The sequence below is a fragment of the Peromyscus californicus genome, unplaced genomic scaffold (genome assembly GCF_007827085.1).
Source record: "Peromyscus californicus insignis strain IS unplaced genomic scaffold, ASM782708v3 Scaffold_7__1_contigs__length_154581171, whole genome shotgun sequence".
NCBI lineage: Eukaryota > Metazoa > Chordata > Mammalia > Rodentia > Cricetidae > Peromyscus > Peromyscus californicus.
In genome coordinates this window covers 130,344,161-130,366,535 of record NW_026294595.1, presented here as the reverse complement: position 1 = coordinate 130,366,535, position 22,375 = coordinate 130,344,161, and the positions used below count along the sequence as shown (strand labels likewise).

At 46.7% G+C, this 22,375-nt stretch overlaps 2 protein-coding genes across 2 annotated transcripts in view; both read left to right on the top strand.

Annotated features, from left to right (window-relative positions):
• Window positions 1–1,063: 1,063 nt before the first annotated feature.
• Window positions 1,064–5,529, top strand: Gdf5 (growth differentiation factor 5). The gene is made up of 2 exons (XM_052723898.1): window positions 1,064–2,106; window positions 4,103–5,529. Exons 1-2 carry the CDS (start codon window positions 1,494–1,496, stop codon window positions 4,975–4,977), a joined length of 1,488 nt encoding a protein of 495 aa, XP_052579858.1. The 5' UTR covers window positions 1,064–1,493; the 3' UTR covers window positions 4,978–5,529.
• Window positions 5,530–17,567: 12,038 nt separating this feature from the next.
• Window positions 17,568–22,375, top strand: part of LOC128100791 (ubiquinol-cytochrome-c reductase complex assembly factor 1) — a 95,096-nt gene continuing 90,288 nt past the window's right edge. The window contains exon 1 of the mRNA XM_052723423.1: window positions 17,568–17,846. Within this exon, the coding sequence (XP_052579383.1) occupies window positions 17,823–17,846 (24 nt within the window). The 5' untranslated portion in view covers window positions 17,568–17,822. The remainder of the gene's footprint in view (window positions 17,847–22,375) is intronic.

Genomic DNA, 22,375 nt, shown 5'->3' with positions numbered 1-22,375 from the left:
TGTTTAAGTACTTTAGCAAGGCACTTTACAGAAACCCCTGAAGTTAGGTGGTGGCCCATGCCTGTAATCTCAGGGTCTGGTAGGTGTAGGATCAGGAGTTCAAGGCCAGCCTTGGGTACATGGTGAGTTTGAGGCCAGCTTGGGTTACATGAGACCTTCTCTAAAAAAGAAGAAAAGGAAGGAGAGGGGCACTCTTGAGTTGAGCAGAAATTCAGTTTTCTTCACCAGCTAATGGAAAAGCAGCCCATGAGAACTTGCTCTCCCAACCTCCTGCAGGGGTCGCTGCTGCCTTAGGCTGGAGCTCCTGCCTCTGGCCTCAGCCAGTTTCTTCTAAGAAAACTGGCGGTCTTTGCCTGGATAGTGGCTGAGTACAACACCCTGAACCTGTTTTCAACCAAGGGGCTACAGGATGGCAGTACTTAGCCAATGGCATTTGGTGGGGGTGGTATAGTGGGCACTGTTTTTTTTTTTTTTTTTCTGTTTCTGGGTCACAAGTTTATTAAAATAAAAGAAACTATGGGTAAATGCTGCCATCTGTGCTGCCCCCCAACAACACACACACACACACACACACACACACACACACACACACACACACACACCAGGTCCCAGACTAGACAGAGGGATTGAAACTGCTTTATAGACAATCCCAGGACTTCACTGAAAACTTAGCTCGTATGCTTAGTGCCTGCAGATTCCCTGCAACACACTCCTCAGCATCTCCGTTCAGGGTGGTGGGCTGGGCTGCTGCACGAGGTGGAGGTGAAGACCCCTGAGTCTGCTCTGGGATGGGGAGGCCCCCTAAGCCTGAGTCCCGCTGTGGGGCTCTGAGCCAAGAGCCCCCGTGAGCCATGGCCTCCAAAGGGCAGCGGTGATTTTTTTCACATAAATATATCGCACTTAAATGAATTTAGACAGCATGACATCAGAGAGTAATTAAATTGGTTTGGGTTGGAATTCCGTTTCCAATTCCTGAGTTCAGGTTTGTAAAAGATTTTTCTGAGCACCTGCAGGTTTGTGTGTGTGTGTGTGTGTGTGTGTGTGTGTGTGTGTGTGCAAGTATTTTCACTGGAAAGGATTCAAAATTAGAGGGAAAAAAAAACTGGAGCGCACAGGCAGCATTACGCCATTCTTCCTTCTTGGAAAAATCCCTCAGCCTTATACAAGCCTCCTTCAAGCCCTCAGTCAGTTGTGCGGGAGAAAGGGGGCGGTCGGCTTTCTCCTTTCAAGAACGAGTTATTTTCAGCTGCTGACTGGAGACGGTGCACGTCTGGACACGGGAGCGTTTCCACTATGGGACTGGATACAGACACACGCCCGGCGGACTTCAAGACGCTCAGACTGAGGAGAAAGCCCTGCCTGCTGCCGCTCCTGCTGCTGCCGCCCCCGCTGCTCCTGAAGACCCACTCCTTTCATGGTTTTTCCTGCCAAGCCAGAGACACCTTCGCTGCCGCTGCCTTTCTCCGTGGTGTCAGTCAGCGGCTGGCCAGAGGATGAGACTCCCCAAACTCCTCACTTTTTTGCTTTGGCACCTGGCTTGGCTGGACCTGGAACTCATCTGCACTGTGTTGGGTGCCCCCGACTTAGGTCAGAGACCCCCAGGGGCCAGGCCAGGGTTGGCCAAAGCAGAGGCCAAGGAGAGGCCACCCCTGGCCCGGAACATCTTTAGGCCAGGGGGTCACAGCTATGGTGGGGGGACCACCAATGCCAGGGCAAAGGGAAGCTCTGGGCAGACACAGCCCAAGAAGGATGAACCCAGAAAGATGCCCCCCAGATCTGGTGGGCCTGAAACCAAGCCAGGACCCCCTCCCCAAACTAGGCAGGCTGCAGCACGGACTGTAACCCCAAAAGGACAGCTTCCTGGGGGCAAAGCATCCTCAAAAGCAGGATCTGCCCCCAGTTCCTTCCTGCTGAAGAAGACCAGGGAGCCTGGGACCCCTCGAGAGCCCAAGGAGCCGTTCCGCCCACCCCCCATCACACCCCATGAATACATGCTCTCGCTGTACAGGACGCTGTCCGATGCTGACAGAAAGGGACGCAACAGCAGCGTGAAGTTGGAGGCTGGCCTGGCCAACACCATCACCAGCTTTATTGACAAAGGGCAAGGTGAGGGGGTGGGGTGGCAGGGAGGGGCGTTTGCACAGACCCAGGAGTTCCAAAGTCCTGGAGTGTGCAGGTGGGGGACAGTGCGTGTATCCAGCCTAGGGTGGGAGTCTGGAACTTATCTCATACATACCAAGTCCAGTACTAGGGGCACCTAGGGATCACCAAGCCCAACTTCTGCAAGGTGCAGAATGGGCACCAAAGGAGCTAAGATGTGCCAGCTGGATACTAGAATCCAAGATCCACTCTTGAGTACTGGGTCATACCTTTGCGTGGGTTGCAACGCTAACATTTCTACGCCCTAGGTTTCCCTCAGAGAGCAGAGAGAAAGCAACCTTAGGTCCCTGTGGGTCTTCCACTTTACCCTCAGAGAGGGGGCAAAGGGGTAGGATCTGTGAAGACCGAAAGCGTGTCATCTTGGAGTCACAGCGGACCCAGGGTCTAACTCACACTGTAACCCTGGAAAGCTCCTTTCCCCTGGGGTATGTTTTCCTGTATGTATGCTACACGGGCATTGGACTGGGTGATGTCCAAGAGCTTCAAACATGAACGCCTCTCGTCCTCTCCTAATACACGCCGTTTTCATCAGTAACTGGGAGAATACTGGCTTGCTTCTCGGGAGGTCTGCCCACCTAGTGTTACTGGCTCAACTCTTCCTCTCGACATGCTGTGTGTTCTCAGCAAATCCCTTCCTTTCTCAGAGCCTCAGGTTCGCCACAGTGCGGAGCTAGCTGGGCAGCTGGTGAGGTGCCTTGAAGTTCACAGGCTCTGGTTCTGAGTCTTGGGACTTTGGCTGGCAGGGTGGGGGAGGGGCCAGAGAGTGGGAGAGGCTCCTCATTAGAGCTGGTCTGTAGGGGAATGACAGGGGGTGGGGGAGGTACAGAGGCAGCAGGTCTGGCAGAGGTGGGGGAGGTGGCCTGGCTGCCTGCCCAGCCAGGGAAAGCTGTGACCCCTCTAGGGCTCATAAAATAAGTCCTTGTGTCCCCCCAGCACTAAGGGAGCTTGGGGAGGGGGAGATGGAGAGTTTAAAGGCCTAATTAGTTACCTTCTAGAGCAATATTTGAATATTCCCTGATGGCATGTTGGCATTTAGGAAGGAGGGCATGCTGATTCAGAGATACCACTGAGTTTCACACACACACACACACACACACACACACACACACAAAACCTTATATTTTATACATATGGTTAATGAATCACATATATGCACACACACACACACACACACAGCATCATTTTTCAAGTATTCATAGAATCCCAACTGTACTTACATATGCCAATAGCATATATATTACCTTATACTCAACCATGAACCCAATTGCACATACACACACTCACACACACACACACACACACACACACACACACACACAAACTGGAACACTCATGTACACAAAATTGTTAGACTGGGAACTAGGGAAGTTGAGTTACAGACTTGCTTTGTTATTAATTTGCTGTATTACCTAAATCATTTACTTCCCAACTCTGTGCCTTGCCCGAAACAAGAACGCTGAGATTCTTAAGGCGGAAGAAGCTCAGAAAGGAGTATTAAAGTTCTAGGTTACGGTTCTATTTCTCTTTTCCCCTAGCTAGATGACAGGGAATGAATCCCCGAATTTACTCTGGGGTTGTTTCCTCCTCTGGAAAAGTGGGTAATTTAAATGCACATACCACCTGTCTTACATATGGGAGGTAATCATGCTGGACCATGGATAGGATGTCCATGGTTGTCCATAGAACACCAGAAGGCAGTTATAAGGCTGATGTACATATCCTCAACACGAGCCGCGGGAGCACTCAGATCCTACGAAGTGGCACACCTACCTTCATTTGGAAAAGGGATCTTGGTGGTTTGGGTGTTGACTTCCTCCATAGTGGGGAAAAGGTTAGAGAAATCTCTTTTGAGTGGGAGAGAGCTAGGTCCTCCCTGGAGGCCCAGAGGTGGCAGGCTGCAGTGGTGAGGTGACAGGAATTGACGTCTGGCTATTTTCTCCAGATGACCGAGGCCCTGTGGTCAGGAAGCAGAGGTACGTGTTTGACATCAGTGCTCTGGAGAAGGATGGGCTGTTGGGGGCTGAACTGCGGATCTTGCGGAAGAAGCCCTTGGACATGGCCAAGCCAGCCGTCCCCAGTAGCGGGCGGGTTGCCCAGCTGAAGCTGTCCAGCTGCCCCAGCGGTCGGCAGCCGGCAGCCTTGCTGGATGTGCGCTCCGTGCCAGGCCTGGATGGGTCTGGCTGGGAGGTGTTCGACATCTGGAAACTCTTCCGAAATTTTAAGAACTCAGCGCAGCTGTGCCTGGAGCTGGAGGCCTGGGAACGGGGCCGTGCTGTGGACCTCCGCGGCCTGGGCTTTGAACGCGCTGCCCGACAGGTCCACGAGAAGGCCCTGTTCCTGGTGTTTGGTCGTACTAAGAAACGGGACCTGTTCTTTAACGAGATCAAGGCCCGCTCTGGCCAGGATGACAAGACTGTGTATGAATACCTGTTCAGCCAGAGGCGGAAACGGCGGGCCCCACTGGCCAATCGCCAGGGCAAGCGACCCAGCAAGAACCTCAAGGCTCGCTGCAGTCGCAAGGCTTTGCATGTCAACTTCAAGGACATGGGCTGGGACGACTGGATCATTGCACCCCTTGAGTATGAAGCCTTCCACTGCGAAGGACTATGCGAGTTCCCCTTGCGCTCCCACTTGGAGCCCACAAACCATGCAGTCATCCAGACCCTGATGAATTCTATGGACCCTGAATCCACACCACCCACCTGTTGTGTGCCCACACGGCTGAGCCCCATTAGCATCCTCTTCATTGACTCTGCCAACAACGTGGTGTACAAACAGTACGAGGACATGGTCGTGGAATCTTGTGGCTGCAGGTAGCAGCACTGGCCCTCTGTCTTCCAGGCTGGCACATCCAGAGAGAACCCCTCCACACGCTCCTGGAATCACAGAGGGGTTGGGAAGCGGCGGCCGGAAGTATCCCGACAGCCTGCAGGAAAGGAGAGTTCAGCAGGCATACACTCTGGGTGTGATCTGGAATAATGAGTCCCCCATCTGAAGGTCCCTGCCCTTCTGCTCCTCTGACAGGCAGCGACAGGCCCAAAGAACAGACTCTTGAGTGGGACTGAGACCCAGGAGAGGAGTTCCTGAATGAGACTCAGTTCACCACCTCTCCTGCCCGGGGCTTCCTCATTTTCAGACTCTCCGCAGGAGCTGGTGCTATCCTAAGTACTTCATGGGACAGCCACAGTGCCATCCCCTCTTTGAGTCACCTTTGTGCCTGGTGACTTTCCACCCCTAGGGCAGATGAGATGCTCATTGCCTGGGCTGGTTGAGAAGGGGAAAGGACTTGGGTAGGGGGTGAAGAGTATGAGCCCATTAGACTGTTAGACTAAAATGTACATTGATGAGATAAAAAGCTGAATCTTCATGCCTAAAGTTGTGGCAGATTTCTTGTTTACTCCAGGGGACCTAGACCCCTTAAAGAATTGCTGACCCTGAGAGAGAAGGTAGGTTGCTTCAGGTATAAACTGTTTCTCAGGCTTGGACCCCACCCCCACTCCTGGGAACTGAAGCAGAAAGGCAGTCAGGGCCAGGGCTCACCTCTAACCCCATTCCCGATCCTTCCAAAGGCCTATTGGTCCCCAGCTCCTTCTGCTCCATTGGGGCCTAGCAAAGAGCTAGAGTTTTACATTCCTTAACTTAGTTCATTGTCTCCAAAATGAAGCCTTAAGAGAGGGGAGGAGGCTTGATTTCCTTTCAAATCATCTCCACTTCCTTTCCCAGCGTTTGCCCAATCTTGAGTTCCCCACTCTTCCATAATCATAGAGTTGACTGAGCCTCACTGAAGGGGCCATCTGCTTTTTTCCACTGAGGAATTTGGGCTGCCAAGGGTCTCTTCATCCCCATGGTGGCACCTCATTTCTGCCACTAACCATTGATCTGGCATGATCTGGCCTGGGACCCCATGGCTGCTGTGTGATCACAGCACCTCACTGTCCACTCAGCTCCAGAGTCAGAAGTGGAGTCCTCTCTTTACATTTCACATTGTATAAGTACATAGTTACACACGAATCACCCATCTCCCTGCTGACTTCAGACAGACAGAAAATGCCAGGCGCATCCTCACAGTGCTTCCTGATTGGAATTTGGCCCACAGTAAATGCTCACTTCGTTTTCTTCTAGAATCTTTGGGGAGGTATGGGACATGAACTTTTGGAGAAGACAGTCCTCTGGTGGGGAAATTTAGGCACCTGGATCCCAGAGTGGAGCTCAAGGCCAGATTCTACCTGGCTAAGGAGAGACACAAGAACCAGGAGAAGTCCAACTCTCTGGTTCTTACCCAGAGGGCCTCAAAATTTTCCCCACCTCTCTCCAGCTGGGTCTTTGATTCCCAGGGCTCCCAGCCAAAGCTGTCTCAAGAGTAGGGATCCCTGCCCAACAATGGGCAGGTCTTGTGTCCTTCCCCTTTGGGTTGTCAGAACCTGAAGCAAGAGCCCAGTGCAGGAGGCAACCTCCTTTTGAGCTGCCTCCTTGGTTTGGAGGCCATTACCTGTCCCAGAGGGGCCAGACTGAGTCTGGAACTGAGTTCTCTCTGGCTTGGCTTCGTTGTGTTTGGCTAGTAGTGAGGCTGGGAGCTCTGGAAGTAAACAAAAGAGCTGCCACAGCAGACAGAGGCCGGGTGTGTGAGTGGAGAAGGAGCCCAGAGGAAGGTGCTGGTGAGGCCAAGGAGACAGCTATGGATACAGAGAGAGCAGTGTAGGAACAAGCCGGCTAGAGACCCACAGGCAGAGTGACAGCACCCAGGGGTCACAGGTGGCATTGGCTGCCCCGAGGACTTATTTCCTGGGTTGGGTATCTCTTGTTTCTTGGAAAGTTCTTCTTGCCTTAGTGCCAGTGGAGGATCACCTGAGCCACAGAGCTCTTCCTGTTGAAGGGCTAGGCTTTGAGTGAATGGTCATAGCTCTGGCTAGACAGCCCTGAAGCTTTCTTTCCCACCCCAGCCTGCCCTGGAGCTCTTTTTCTCAAAGGAACAACCCAGACTTTACAGCCCCTTCATCCAACTCTAAGGATCCAATCTGACCCCCGGGAGTGGTAACAGACCTTCCACCCCAACCTTCAGATCAGGGCAATGGCCTCTTTGGAGAACTCTCCTCTCCAGCACCACGGCTGGCCACAGTCATAGGAAGCTGCATATTTACGTACTACATTCTTGCTCAAAGAGAAGAGAACATTTTGGGGCTTTGGAGATGACTCATTGGTAATGTACTTAGCACACAAGCGTGAGGACCTGAGTTTTGATCCCCAGCACCCACATAAATATCAGAGTACAGCAGTACCTGACTGTGATCCCAGTGCTGGTGAGGGAGAGCTTGGCAGATCCCTGGAGCTTGCTGGGCGGCCGGCCTAGCTGAATCTTTGAGTTCCAGGTTCAGTGAGAGAGACCCTGTCTCAAAACATAAGGTGGAGAGAGAGACAGAGGAAGACACCAGACATCAACCTGTGGCCTCTACATGAATACACACAACACACATGTACCCACAGCACATGTGTATGTTTGCATTTGGATGCTCATGTGCACACAAAGACATACCCCTCCAACACACACACACACACAAACAACCCAGGGTTTCTATTCTTTTCCATAGTTCATACTCTCCTCTCCAGAGTCCCCAGCTCTGAAGGATTTAAAGGCTGTGTAGTTTCAGACTTCAGTTTTGTCTTCTGTCAGTTATAGGCCTTGGGGGCTGCAGAAAGAGCTCAGCCGTTTAGAGTGCTTGCTGCCCTTGCAGAGGACCCGAGTTCAGTTCCCAGCACCCACGTCAGGTGGTAACAAGCACCTATGATTCCAGCTCCAGGGCATCTGAACCCCTCTTCTGGCTTCTGTGGATACCCGTACACATATGTGAATACATATATATAAGTGTGCATGCACACACATATACATATAAACAAAAATAAATCTTAAGAAAAAGTTACAGCCTTAAACAAGAAGTAGGTACTGTCATGTGGCCAGGCTGCCCTACGACTCACCATGTACCCGAGGTTAGTCCTCAGCGTTTTAGGACTGAGGTGTGTACCACTTGGTTCAGCTCAGTTCCTCATTTGAGACAGAAGGGAAGTAAATGAAGGACAGAAGGAAATAAAAAAGAACAGTGGCGGGGGAAACAACATATGAATTGCCTATTTTATAAAGCGAGCTGCGAGATTTCAAAAGACACTCAACCTAGTAGAGTGAGTGGTACAAAGAAGGCACTCAGCAGACATTAGCTATTGTCATTATTGTGCCTCAAATTGTCCTAAGAATAGGCAATGTGAGGACTATTGGTGTGTGTGTGGGGGGGCTTTTTTCCCCAGTGTGTGTGTGTGTGTGTGTGTGTGTGTGTGTGTGTGTGTGTGTGTGTGTGTGTTCCTCACAGTGTAGCACTGGCTGTCCTGGAACACTCAGTGTAGACCAGGCTGGCCTTGAGCTCACTGAGATCCACCTGCCTCTGCCTCCCTAGTACTAGGATTAAAGGTGTGTGCCACCATGTCCCGCTCCTAAGACTTCTGTTGTTTTTTACTCACAGGAGTGGCAGAGTGGTAACCACAAGTCTCCTGCAGATCTCCTCATTCTTATACCCACTCTCTGGGCCCCTGAGTCCACTGACCCCTGTCTTGGCTAGCAATGGAGTCACCTCCCTGGCTTGGCTCCCTGGCCCCAAAACCATCTCCTTAGGGACACACCATGCTGTTAGTTCCTTGGGAAAAATAGCAGAGCAGAGTTTAGGGCAGGAAACATGAGAGGCCCAGAGGGGAGGAAAGAAGGGAAGCTTTCAGCACTCCGCTCCTCATTGCTGGGCCCCGTCCACATCCTGTGTCCCAGGGTCACAACAGAAGGAGCAACTTGTCCAGGGCTGGGACACACAACCTTGGGAAGCCTTACAGCTTTCATTCTGACTCCACTGGCCCTCTTGATTTGAACACACATGTGAGGAAGCACAGAAGGGAGAAGCCAGTCACACAAGTGGGAGTTGCGGAGTTCCAGCCCTGGTTCTACCACTTTCCAGCTAAGTGGCCTCAGTTTCCTTGTCTGTAAAAAATGGGTAATATGCTGGCCAGGGGTGGCACATGCCTTTAATCCTAGCACTCGGGAGTCAGAGCCAGACAGATCTCTGTGAGTTCGAGGCCAGCCTGGTCTACAGAGCGAGATCCAGGACAGGCTCCAAAACTGCACAGAGAAACCCTGTCTCGAAAAAACAACAACAAAAAGATAATATAAAAGTTATAAATCTGGGGCTTGAGAAATGGTTCAGCTGTTAAAAGCATTTGCTGTTCTTGCAGAAGGCCTGTTTGGCTCCCAGTACCCACATAGCAGCTCACAACCATCTGTAACTCCAGTTCCAGAGGATCCAGTATACTTTTCTGGTCTCTGTAGACACCATCCATACATGTGCTGCACATACCTACACATGGGGAAACACTCATACACATGAAATAAAAATACATAAATCGAGCCGGGCGGTGGTGGCACACGCCTTTAATCCCAGCACTCGGGAGGCAGAGCCAGGCGGATCCCTGTGAGTTTGAGGCCAGCCTGGGCTACCAAGTGAGTTCCAGGAAAGGCGCAAAGCTACACAGAGAAACCCTGTCTCGAAAAACCAAAAAAAAAAAAAAAAAGTTTGAAAAATACATAAATCGTTGGGCAGTAGTGGCACATGCCTTTAATCCCAGTACTCAGGAGGCAGAGGCAAGCAGATCTCTGTGAGTTCGAGGCCAGCCTTGTCTACAGAGTGAGTTCCAGGTCAGCCAGGGCTGTTACACAGAGAAGCTCTACCTTGAACATATATATATATATGTGTGTGTGTGTGTGTGTGTATAATATATATATATATATGTCTTGTAAAATTATAAATCCTTAGATTCCATATATGAGGGCATTCATTCACTTTACCAATGAATAAATCTTTGATCTAGTCATTGATTGATTGATTAATGAATAATCACTGAAGGTCTAGTCAGGCACAGACACTGCACTGAATGTCAGGATAATGATAGTCAGAAATACTGCACATGTTTACCAAAGGCTTGCCATGTGCTAGATTCTTGTACTTAGCACTCTAGGGGAAGTTTCATACTTATAATGTTCTTAAGGTTCATGCTTAAATGGAAAAGAAAATGAAGAACCTAACGCATGTTGGGATAAGGAAGGCTGGATGAGCGTAGAAAAAATAGAACAGGAAGAAAACCCCTACCCATTTAAATCCATGAAACCAACTCCATAAGTAAGTATGGGATATGAAAAATGTGGTTTCACCAACTTCGGATTGGAAGAGTATGATGTTGTAGGTGGCTGTGAAGCCCATGGAGCTAATGGAATGTCATATGGCTGCCTGAACGCTACAACAAGTGTAGTTCAAGAGCTTTAGGACTGGGACAACAGTTCACAGTTCAGAGGTATATAGCCTTGCCTAGCATGTACAAGACTCTGGGACTGAACCCTAACCCTGCAAGAAGAAAGTAAGAAATAAAAATGGACAAAAGTGCTCATTATGTGAGTATGTCACCCTATGGCTTTGTTTTAGACATTTTTCTGACTTTTTTTGGAGACAGGGTCTCACTGTGTACCTTAGGCTGACCTGGAACTCACTATATAGATCAGGAGCTCTTCAAATTCACAGATATCTGCTTGCTTCTATGTTGTGAGATATTTTGATCACATTCTGACAATAAAGCTAGCTTTGAATCAGAGGGTGGAGCTAGCTACCAGCTGACCAAAATTAATCATAGAGGTTTCAGAGGACTGAGGACAGATAGAGAGATAGGAAGTAGTAAGGCAAGGTTTGGAGAGGATCTCAGTCTTTTGGGATGGAGGGACAGAAGAGATAGGAGGTCACTGGTTGCTTCTCCTCCACTTCTCTGATCATTCAGGTTTTTTTTTTTTTTTTTGGTTTTTCGAGACAGGGTTTCTCTGTGTAGCTTTGTGCCCTTCCTGGAACTCACTTGGTAGCCCAGGCTGGCCTCGAACTCACAGTGATCCACCTGGCTCTGCCTCCCGAGTGCTGGGATTAAAGGCGTGCGCCACCACTGCCTGGCTCATTCAGGTTTTTAACCTGATATCTGACTCCAGATTTTTTATTGATAAAGAATAATTAGATAAATGCAACATCTGGTACCCAACATGGGGCTCAAACCCATGACCCTCAGATTAAGAGTCTCATGCTCTACTTACTGAGCTACCTAACCTTTCTTTTTAATTAGACAAAAGGGGGAAATACTGTAGCATAATCCTTTTGTATACTGTGAATATGTGTTGCTCTCATTGGTTTAAATAAAGGGCTAATTGGCCAATAGCTAGGCAGGAAGAGGTTAGGTGGGAGAGCCAGACTGAGAGAATGTTGGAAAGAAGAAGGGCAGAGTAGCCAGGAGATGTGGGGGAGAAGATGAACATGCCATGCTGAAGAAGGTACACCACATGTTAGAACATAGATAAGAAATATGGATTAGCCTGGTGGTGGTGGCACACACCTTTAATCCCAGCACTCGGGAGGCAGAGCCAGGTGGATCTCTGTGGGTTTGAGGCCAGCCTGGTCTACAGAGTGAGATACAGGACAGGCACCAAAATAACACAGAGAAACCTGTCTTGAAAAACAAAAAAAAAAAAAAAAGAAAGAAAGAAATATGGATTAATTTAAGATGTAAGAGCTAGTTAGTAACAAGCCTAAGCTATCAGCCAAGCATTTATAATTAATAAGAAGTCTCCATGTAGTTACTTGAGAGCTGGCTGGCAGGACAGAGCTAAACTGGCAGAAGACAGAATATTTCATCTACACTTCTGCCTCCTCCTGAGTGCTGGGATTAAAGGTATGTACCACTATGCCTGGCTGATTTTCTAACTTCTTGATCTAAACCATTACAGGATGAACAGAGGAGGATGTGGTAGTGAGAAGTCTAGAAATAATGTCTTAAGATATTTAGCTGAAGAAACTAGAGCTATAATGCTGTGGGATGGTCTGTATGGCAAATGTGTTGCTCTGATTAGTCAAAAAATAAAACACTGATTGGCCATTGGCTAGGCAGGAAGTGTAGGCGGGACAAGGAGGAGAATAAAGCTGGGAAGTGGAAGGCTGAGTCAGAGAGACACTGCCAGCTGCCATGATGAGAAACAGCATGTGAAGATGCCGGTAAGCCACGAGTTACGTGGCAAGGTATAGATTAATGGAAATGGATTAATTTAAGCTGTAAGAACAGTTAGCAAGAAGCCTGCCACAGCCATACAGTTTGTAAGCAATATAAGTCTCTGTGTTTACTTGGTTGGGTCTGAGAGGCTGTGGGACTGGCAGGTGATAGAGATTTGTCCTGACTGTGGGCCAGGCAGGAAAACTCTAGCTACACTATAATGTAATCAGACGTTTCCCATCCTGACTGCCCAGTCCCAAATAAACATGCAGAGGCTTATATATGAATATAAATACCCGGCCAATAGCTCAGGCTTATTATTAACTAGCTCTTACATTTAAATTAACCCATTTCTATTAATCTATGTATTGCCACGTGGCTTGTGGCTTTACTTGTCCTCTAGCATCTTACTTCCCCAGTGGCTGGCTGGTATTTGTCCTGGCTCCCTTCTCCTTCCCATCATTTTCAGTGTGGCTTTCCCACCTAACTTCCTGCTCAGCTACCAGCATATCAGGTTTTCATTAACCAATGAGAGTAATACATATTCATAGTGTAGAAAAGGATTGTTCAGCATTTTCCCTTTTTTGTGTAATTAAAAGGAAAGGTTTTAGCCTTAATATAGTAAAACTATATATGACAAAAAGTTATTGAGCAAGAATTACAGTAACAATATCCAATCCATTTACATTTGGCAAAATTAGAGAAAATACTTAATTATCTATATTATCTTGGTGAGTCTAAAGTTTGGTATTTAATTTACTTTTTTTTTTCAAACATTTATTTTATTTATTATGTATACAATGTTCTGCCTGCACACCAGAAGAGGGCACCAGATCTTATTATTGATGGTTGTGAGCCACCATGTGGTTGCTGGGAATTGAACTCAGGACCTCTGGAAGAACAGCCAGTGCTCTTAACCTCTGAGCCATCTCTCCATCCCCCTAATTTACTTTCTATCATAACTAAGGAAAACTATAATTATAACTATTTAGTCTTCAACTCCATCAAAGACCCCAGAAGGATGAAATGTTACCTAATGACAGGGACATCAGGCTGCCTGGACAGTCACCCCAAGTTCCTCTGTAATGTTGGGGAATCCAGCTCTGGCCTACAGGCCTAGCATATCTGACAGACTTTCCTGTGAAGTAGGGAATTTTGAAGGACTGTTTTACTTTGTCTTGACAAAGTTTGGCAGTCACCTTTCTTGTGTACTGTTGGTCCAGTTTGGACAGTAACTGTCAGCAGTTGAGGCAAGGGCAGTTTCTTTGCCTACATGGCTAGTTTTTGCCATAAAGAAAACTCCATATGGAGTTTCTTCAGTGCCCTCATCCTCTTTGAAGTAATTGGTACTGCCAGGAGCAGATGTGTCTCACTGTCAAGAAAAGTCTAAGTTATTAAAACATTTTAAATGCTATATTCTGTAGGTCTGTGAAGTGTTTGATGATTGCCTATCTATCTGAAGCATATCTCTGTGTGACCTTGAAAACATACCTAACATGACTATAAGTTTGCTATTATAGATGACTATTATTCTGTATTTCTTAATTATATATTACCTTTTCTAAATGAGCTGTATAAGCATGATATCCTAAACAAGAGTAGAAATATACATGCAGCATAACAGAAATAACTTTAAATTTGTATCAATAAGCTAAAATCCATAGCAATGTAAAATATCCTGAGATGAATAGCTGTTTTTTGGATTAAAGTAAATTCAATAATCTATCCTTTTATCTTATTTCTATATCCCCCTTTTTCTTTTTAGAATGAGATCCCTGAATCTAATCTCCTTTGTTTAGCTTTTTTTCCTGACTATTACCAATAACAACTTGTAACCAACCCCCCTAAACAATGACAAACATTTATAACCAATATTTTGGGAATGTGGGCATAGTTTTCTAGACTACTTCCTGCTGATTGGGGGCACTGGTAATCTTTGGGGACCCTGAGTTCTGGGATTACAGAAGAGTGACAGTCATACCTGGCTCCAACATATATAAACACACACACATACATATGTTTAAATTTTCATTATTTTAAACTCTGTGAGTGTGTGTATATGTGCTTGTGCTCATGTGCATGTGTGCACATATATGCATACAGGTGCCCATGGAAACCAGAAGCATCAAATCTCCTTGGATCTGGAGTTGTAAGTGACTGAGCCACCCCATGTGGGTGTTGGGAGTAGAACTTGGTGCTTCAGAAAAGCAGTATTTACTCTTAAACACTGGGCCATCTCTCCAGCTCCAACAGTAGTTTATTATTACTACTATTATTAATTTTTTAGAGAGAATCTCACTGTATAGTCATAGCTATCCTGGAACTCTCTGTGTAGACTAGGCTGGCCTCTGCCTGCCAAATGCTGAGATTAACGGCATGTACCATCATGCCCAAAGCCCAGGAGGTTTTTTGTTGTTGTTGGTTTTTTTTTTTTTTTTTTTTTTTTTTTTTTTTTTTGGTTTTTCGAGACAGGGTTTCTCTGTGTAGCTTTGCGCCTTTCCTGGAACTCACTTGGTAGCCCAGGCTGGCCTCGAACTCACAGCGATCCGCCTGGCTCTGCCTCCCGAGTGCTGGGATTAAAGGCGTGCGCCACCACCGCCCGGCTTGTTGTTGGTTTTTTTGAGACAGGGTTTCTCTGTGTAGCTTTGGAGCCTGTCCTGGAACTTGCTCTGTAGACCAGGCTGGCCTTGAACTCACAAAGATCCACCTGCCTCTGCCTCCCCAGTGCTGGGATTAAACAGTGAGCTACCAAGTCCCAATCCCAGTCGTTTGTTTGTTTAATTATCTCCAAAGTATGGAAACAACAAAACCAAAAACAAGACAATTGTAACTACTTCAAACTAGAAAAAGACAATTATTAGAATGAAGAGACACCTATGGAATGGGGAAAAGTATTTGCAAATCATATATCTATCATGATGTTAATATCCAAAATATATAAAGACTTTACCCAGCTTAACGGCAACAAAATTATCTGATTAAAAACTAGGTAAAGGGTAGCTCATTAATAGAGTTCTTGCTCCATTCCCGCTATGTGCAATGCTCTGGGTTTGATCCCTAACACCTCAAAACTGACATCTGCTGGTGTGGTGGTGCACACCTTTAAACCCAGACCCCAAACAATGGGCAAAGGATTTTTGAGAATAGTCATTTCTCCCCAAAAGACATGTAATTGGCCATAGGCATATGGGAAAAGTGCTTCATCATTAATCATCACGGAAGTGCAAATTGAAACCACAATGAGATACCATTTCTATGAGACTAGCTATTATAACCGTGTTGATGGGGAAGTGGAGAAAAGGGAACACTTGCAATACCACAGGCAGGAATACAGGTTAGAATAGCCACTGAGGAGACAAAATGGAAGACCCCCATGCAAACTTTTTAAGTTTTTGAGACAGAGTTTCTCTGTGTAGCCTTGGCTGTCCTTGAGCTCTCTAGACTAGGCTGGCCTCAAACTCACAGAGATCCCCCTGCCTCTGCCTCCCAAGCATTGGGACTAAAAGTATGCACCACGACTCCCGGCTTGCATTATATTTTTGAATACCACTTAGAGTATTTTTCAACCTAAAAAAAGTGAATTAGTGTATATATATATAATTAACTTGTTACAGGGAGCCCACCAGAGATGAACACTCAGACACAGTTTATAGGCAATTGAAAGTATTCCAGTCAGCCGGGACTACACTCAAGTATTCTTTGCACCCTAAGTGTAGCACCAAGTGTTTGGAGCTCGGGGGTTTTGGAAGCCAGAAACCACGTCCTGGCCTCACCCTCGGAAGCTGCGGGGGCTTCACGTAAGCAAGCAATTTTACAGATGCTAAGTGGTTAGCTGGAGGGGGAGGTTTGCACAAGTGACAGTTTAACAGAAGCTAGAATAGGCTAACTAGGGCATCTTGACCTTGGGTTCCTAGAATAGAGTTGGGTAATTTTCCACGGGATTCTCCATCAAGGAGATCAAATTCTAGTTAAATCTGAAATGGCCTCAGCAAGAATACAAGATGGAATGCTGGGTGTGGTGGCACATGCCTTTAATTCCAGTGCTTAGGAGGCAGAGGCAGGGGGATCTCTGTGAGTTTGAGGCCCGTCTGGTCTACAGAGTGAGTTCCAAGATAGCCAGGGTTGTTACACAGAGAAACCCTGTCTCAAAACAAAAACAAAAACAAACAAACAAACAAAAAAACAAGATGGAGGTACCTTTGCACTGTCTTGCCCTGTCATAAGCTTAATTTAGTCATTCTATATGTAAACATTCAAAAACCAGAAACTCAATAAATACACAGAATTTTGCCAGATGTGGTGGCAGTCGGGAGGCAGAGGTAGTTGGTTCCCAGTTTCAGGCCTGCCACACCTACACAGTGAGACCTGCTCAAAAAACCAAAACAAAATCGTTGAGTCTGGGTGTAGTGCCACAGCCTGTAATCCCAGAATTTGGGAGATCAGGCAGGGAAGGATCAGAACTTCAAGCCCAGCCTCGGGTACATAGAGCCTGAGGTCAGCCTGGGCTACAAGAAATTTTGTTTAAAAGAAAAAAAAAGTATCACCCTGGAAGTGACCTTATATGTCACTTTCTCAGGCTTTATTTGGCTAAGCTGACCAAGCAGTTGTCCATATTATGGTTCTTATTAGCTATTTATTGGTGCCTTCATGTCAGTTTTTATTTTTCTCCCGAGTTGTCTGGACAAACCTGCCTGTACTTTCCCCAACCAGTTCATGAGTTCTACCAGGTTACCAGGCACCGGACGGTGTCCAGTACATATGGAATACTCAGTGGGTCTTTGTTGAGTGGGTAGAGAGGAAGTACTTCAATTGCTAATTCTTCGACTTCCTGTCAGTCCCCAAAACAGCAATATTTTCTTTTTTATACTTCTCCTGGGACAGGCAACTCCTTTCATCCTTCTTTTTCCTCATTTACTAATTATTTTTTTCAAGGCAGGGTTTCTCTGAGTAGCCTCTATGTAGACCGGGCTGGCCCCGAACTCAGAGATCTGCCTGCGTCTGCCTCAGGAGTGCTGGGATGAAAGGCGTGTGCCACCACCACCAGGCTGTAATTCTTTCCTATCAGTATTCAAAGATGCTCCCATTAACCAGCCAACCACAGGCCTCAAGTTCCTCTTTTGCCAGGCGTCAGGTCTGGCAAGTGACCACCTTCCTTCTTGGCTTTCCAGCAGCGTGCTCGTAGGTTCTCATACTCCCCGGGCTCTTTTTAAACTCTCGGGACACCCGAGGTCCTGCTCGCTTCCGCCCCGTCGTCTCCTGGGGGTGGAGTCACGAAAGGAACGGCTGTCAAGGGGTTACCGAAGGGTGAGTGGGATGTGAGAGGCCGGGGTCCCGGAGGCGGTGTGGGGGAAGAACGTGGACCCTTGTGACGCACAGCCGGGACGGACTCTCGCGCCCTGGAACCCCATCCAGATCCACAGCGGGGAAAGCGCGGGTGCGCAGTGCGACATCGACGCCTGCGCTGCCGGAGCCCGACTCCCTTTAGCAAGAGGGCAGCGTCCAGAGGGGGTGGTGAGAACCGGGATCCCGGAAGCCCACCCTTCACCCGGAAATGATCGTGGAGGAACATGGCGTTGCTGGTGCGAGTCCTTGTGAGTGCAGGAACACTTTTCTATAGACGCACGCGCGTCTCCAGGTTGGGATTGGAGAGGGCGGGGCGGGGGAGCAGGGGAGAAGTCGGGGAGCCTGTGCCACAGCTCGGTTGCGTGGCCGCCTTTCCACAGGGAAACCGGGACAGCTTCCCACTTCTCCTTACCCCTCATTTGGCCTTGGCTTCTCCGCCTTTTAGAAGATAGTGACCTCGGATCTTTATGTGATGAGGATCGCTCTCTGAGAGAAGAGCTCGGGAAGCACTGACTGGAGTCGGGGTGGAATTGGGGGGGCGTCTGCTGCACGTCTGTCACAGTGTGACCTTGAGTCAGATACTGGGGGTTCCAGGTCCATGTGAAAAATGAGGACATACCTCCTTGCAGTCCCTTTGGATTCTGAGGTTTCTTTAGTTTGTTTCAGAGACTTTAAATGAATTCTTGTATAGTTCAGTGGGATGTATAGGTTATCAGAGTAAAAGCGTTAGGCGAAACGGCCCTATGGCTTTCACTGCCCAGCACTGTATTTGGCACAACCTAACACTTGTTGAATGAATGAAGGAAAAGAAAGACTTCTAGATTATTTCTAATCTTCTTGGGGAGCCCTGCCCACGTCCCTCGTGAGATTTGGCCTTAAATCTCTTGAGAGTCACTCCTGACCTCTAGGAAGGGTTAAGAAAATGACAGTGGAGTTCCTAGTCACAAAGGCATGGGGCAGTTTGTAAATTTTAGTCAGGTATTTGCAAAACTTGGTCAAGAGCACTCTTTGATGTAGCAGACACTATTCATGCCTCTGGCTAGCTTTTGGATTGTTATTTTATGCGTTTTTAATAATTTTATATGTGAGTAACTACATTCTCTACTTACGTTCCTTGTTACCCTAGCAAAGTACAGAACTCTCAATTGCTGCTCAGGATATTTTGTTTGAGGTGTCTTCCTGTTGCCTAGAGAAGGATTCATTTGCTGAAGTAATTACAGATGCTAAGGCAGAAGTTGAATTAAAATCTGAGGATGGCTGGGTAAATGGTAACTGGTCTATTGTAAATTATGTGTGTGTGTGTGTGTGTGTGTGTGTGTGTGTGTGTGTGTGTGTGTGTGTGTGTGTTGAGGGTTAAACCCAGGGCCTCATACATGCTAGATAAGGAATTTACTGCTGAGCCCTAAATTAGTTTTTGAGACAGATAATTTGGGGGAAATAGAAAACAAAAGTTTATTGGGCTGCAGACCTGAAATGAACAGCTTGATTTGCTTTGCAGATTTGTGCCCAGCTCTCTTAAATTTCTTGTTCCTGGGTTGGGGATTTAGCTCAGTGGCAGAGCGCAAGGCCCTGGGTTCGAATCTCAGCTCCAAAAAAAAAAAAAAATTTCTTGTTCCTGAGCATAGGGATTATTACAGGTTCATTTCTTCTTATTAGTAGCATCTATAAAACCCACCTCATCTGCCCTCTGTCAGTTGTGCCTATTTCTCTATTTCCTGTTTATCTTTCTTGGCACAAAAATGCAAGGTTAGATAAAGAAAATCTCCCCAGGTCTTCTAATACACTGTAACAGAGCTTGATGAAGCTATGGTAAATCTCCTAGGGCTAATTCAAAGTGGAAATCAGTAGTAGGTGTTTATTGCTCACCTGCTTGGGAGGGGGATTTGGACTGGGCACTGCACCTTGCAAGACCTTCACAAATACACAAAGTGAACCTCTCTAGGATCTGGAAAGTCATGGGGATCTTGGTTCCACCACCTGCTGTAGGGGGGATCTTGAATAAGCATCTGACTTTTCTGAGCCTCAGATTTTCTTTCTTTCTTGTTTTTTTTAGATGGTGTGTGTGTGTGTGTGTGTGTGTGTGTGTGTGTGTGTGTGTGTGTGTGTGTGTGTGTGTGTGTATAGTTTTGGCTATCCTGGAACTTGCTCTGTAGACCAGGCTAGCCTTGAACTCAGATATCCTCCTGCCTCTGCCTCCCAAATGCTGGGATTAAAGGAGTGTGCTACCACTGCCTGGCACCTCAGACTTTCTTTTTTCTCTCTTTCTTTCTTTCTCTCTTTCTTTCTTTCTTTCTTTCTTTCTTTCTTTCTTTCTTTCTTTCTTTCTCTCTCTCTCTCTCTCTCTCTCTCTCTCTCTCTCTCTCTCTTTCTCTCTCTCTCTTTCTTTCTCTTCCTTTTTTGGTTTTTCAAGACATGGTTTCCTCTGTGTAGCTTTGGCTGTCTTGCAACTTGCCCTGTAGACCAGGTTAACCTTGAACTCAGAACTCTGATTTATTTATGTGTGTGCATGTGCACACGCCTGGGCACATATGCTACACTGAGTGTGGAGGTCAGATGACAACTTGAGGTTCTTCTCTCCAACCATGTGAGTCCTGGTGATAAAATTCAGGCCATCTGGTTGCCTTTTCCCAGTGAGCCATCTCACTGACCCCAGATAAATCAGTGACGTTGTTAGGTTTGATCAGAGAATCAACTAATAAAAACTTTGTTTCTGTGGTGATGATTTCTGCCTCTTCTCTTTGAGACAGTGTCTCAAGTATCCCAGACTGGACTTGAACTTGGGTATGAGATCCTCCTTCACCTCTCCAGTGCTGGAATTACAAGCATGCTCCATGATGTCTGATTTATGTGGTGCTGGGAGTGGAACCGGGGCTTTGTGCATGCAAGCACTCTACCAACAGGATTACATCCCTGTGTTTAATTTTTTTTTTAAATTTGTCTTTAAGACTGTGTGTGTGTGTGTGTGTGCGCGCGCGCGCGCTCGTGGAGCTGGAGTTCTGAGTGGTCATGAGCTACGTGATATGGATGCTGGAAACTGGACAGCTGATGTGCTGTTTTACATTTGCACCACCAATATTCAAAAAATTTCAGTTTCTCTGCAGCTTAGTTTTTGTTTGTTTATTTTGTTTTTGGATAATAGTCATTCTAATGGGTATGAGATAATATATACTTTTTTAAAATTTGCATTTCCCCAGTGACAAGTGGTGTTGAACTTCTATATTGGTCATTTATATATCTTTGGAGAAATGACCAAGCTGTTTGCTTGGGGTGAGGGGGTGGGAGGTCTCACTTTGTAGCTCTGGCTGACCTTGAACTTGCATTGATCCTCTTGTCTCTGCCTTTTTTTTTAAAGATAGGTTCTCTCTACATAGCCCTGGCTGTCCTGGAACTCATGTACTTTAGGTTGGCTTCAAGATTACAAGGATCTGCCTACCTCTGCCTTCCAATGCTGGGATTAAAGACCACTCTGCCTGATCTGTTTGTTTTTTTGAGACTGTCTCAAGAAGGTCAGTCTGACCTTAAATGCCTTGCTATGCTAGGCAGATGTACGCCACTCAGCTATAAGACCTACCCATGGTAAAAGGTTTTATGGTATTTTTTTTGGGGGGGGGGATAGTTTTTGTGATTATACTGGAAATAAAATTAGCACCCTAATTTTTTATTTTTATTTATTTATATTGTTTTTGGGTTTTTTTTTTTTTTTTTGGTTTTTCGAGACAGGGTTTCTCTGTGTAGCTTTGCGCCTTTCCTGGAACTCGCTTTGGAGACCAGGCTGGCCTTGAACTCACAGAGATCCTCCTGCCTCTGCCTCCCGAGTGCTGGGATTAAAGGCGTGCGCCACCACCGCCCAGCCGGTTTTTTTTTTTTTTTGAGACAGGGTTTCTCCGTGTAGTTTTTTGGTGCCTGTCCTGGATCTCTGTAGACCAGGCTAGCCTCACAGAGATCCGCCTGGTTCTGCCTCCTGAGTGCTGGCATTAAAGGCATGTGCCACCACTGCCGGACCTGCACCCTAATTTATTCCAATTTAATTTAAATTGGTACCAATTTGATTTCAGAGATATAAGAACTATGCTTCTATAAAGCTCTATTCTAGTTCCTGTGTTTTATGATTTCACTGTCATTCAGATCACAGCTTTCTATATGTATATCAACAGGCTTATAATTGTCTTTTATAATTAACTTTAAGTTAAAAAATTGAGACCTAAAGCCAGGTGGTGGTCATCAGCAGTACAGGCCTTTAGTCTTAGTGCCAGCACTTGAGAGTCAGGCAGGCAGATCTCTGAGTTTAAGGCCAGCCTGGTCTACAGAGCAAGTTCCAGGACAGCCAGGGCTACTCAGAGAAACCCTGTCTCAAAAACCCCCATGCCCCACCCCAGAAAAAAACCTCAGAGACCTAAAAATTAAAAAAAAAATCTATTTTTATTTACTTAAGTAGTTACCTTTGCCAATGTATTTTATTTCCTCATGTAGATTTGAATTACTGTCTAGCATCCTCTTTTTATTATTTTATGATTTTATGTGCATATTTTGCCTGCATGTATATATGTGCACCATGTGCATGCTTTGTACCCACTGAGCTCAGAAGAAGGTGTTGGATCCCCTGAGACCAGAATTACAGCCAGCCATGAGCTGCCATGTGGGTGTTGGGAACTGAACCCAGGTTCTCTGCAAGAGCAACAAGTGCTTTTAACCATTGAGCCAACTTGTCAGCCCATCTAGTGCCCTTTCATTTCATTCGGAAGGAATATTTTTTTTGAGGTTCTGTTTGCTGTCTACA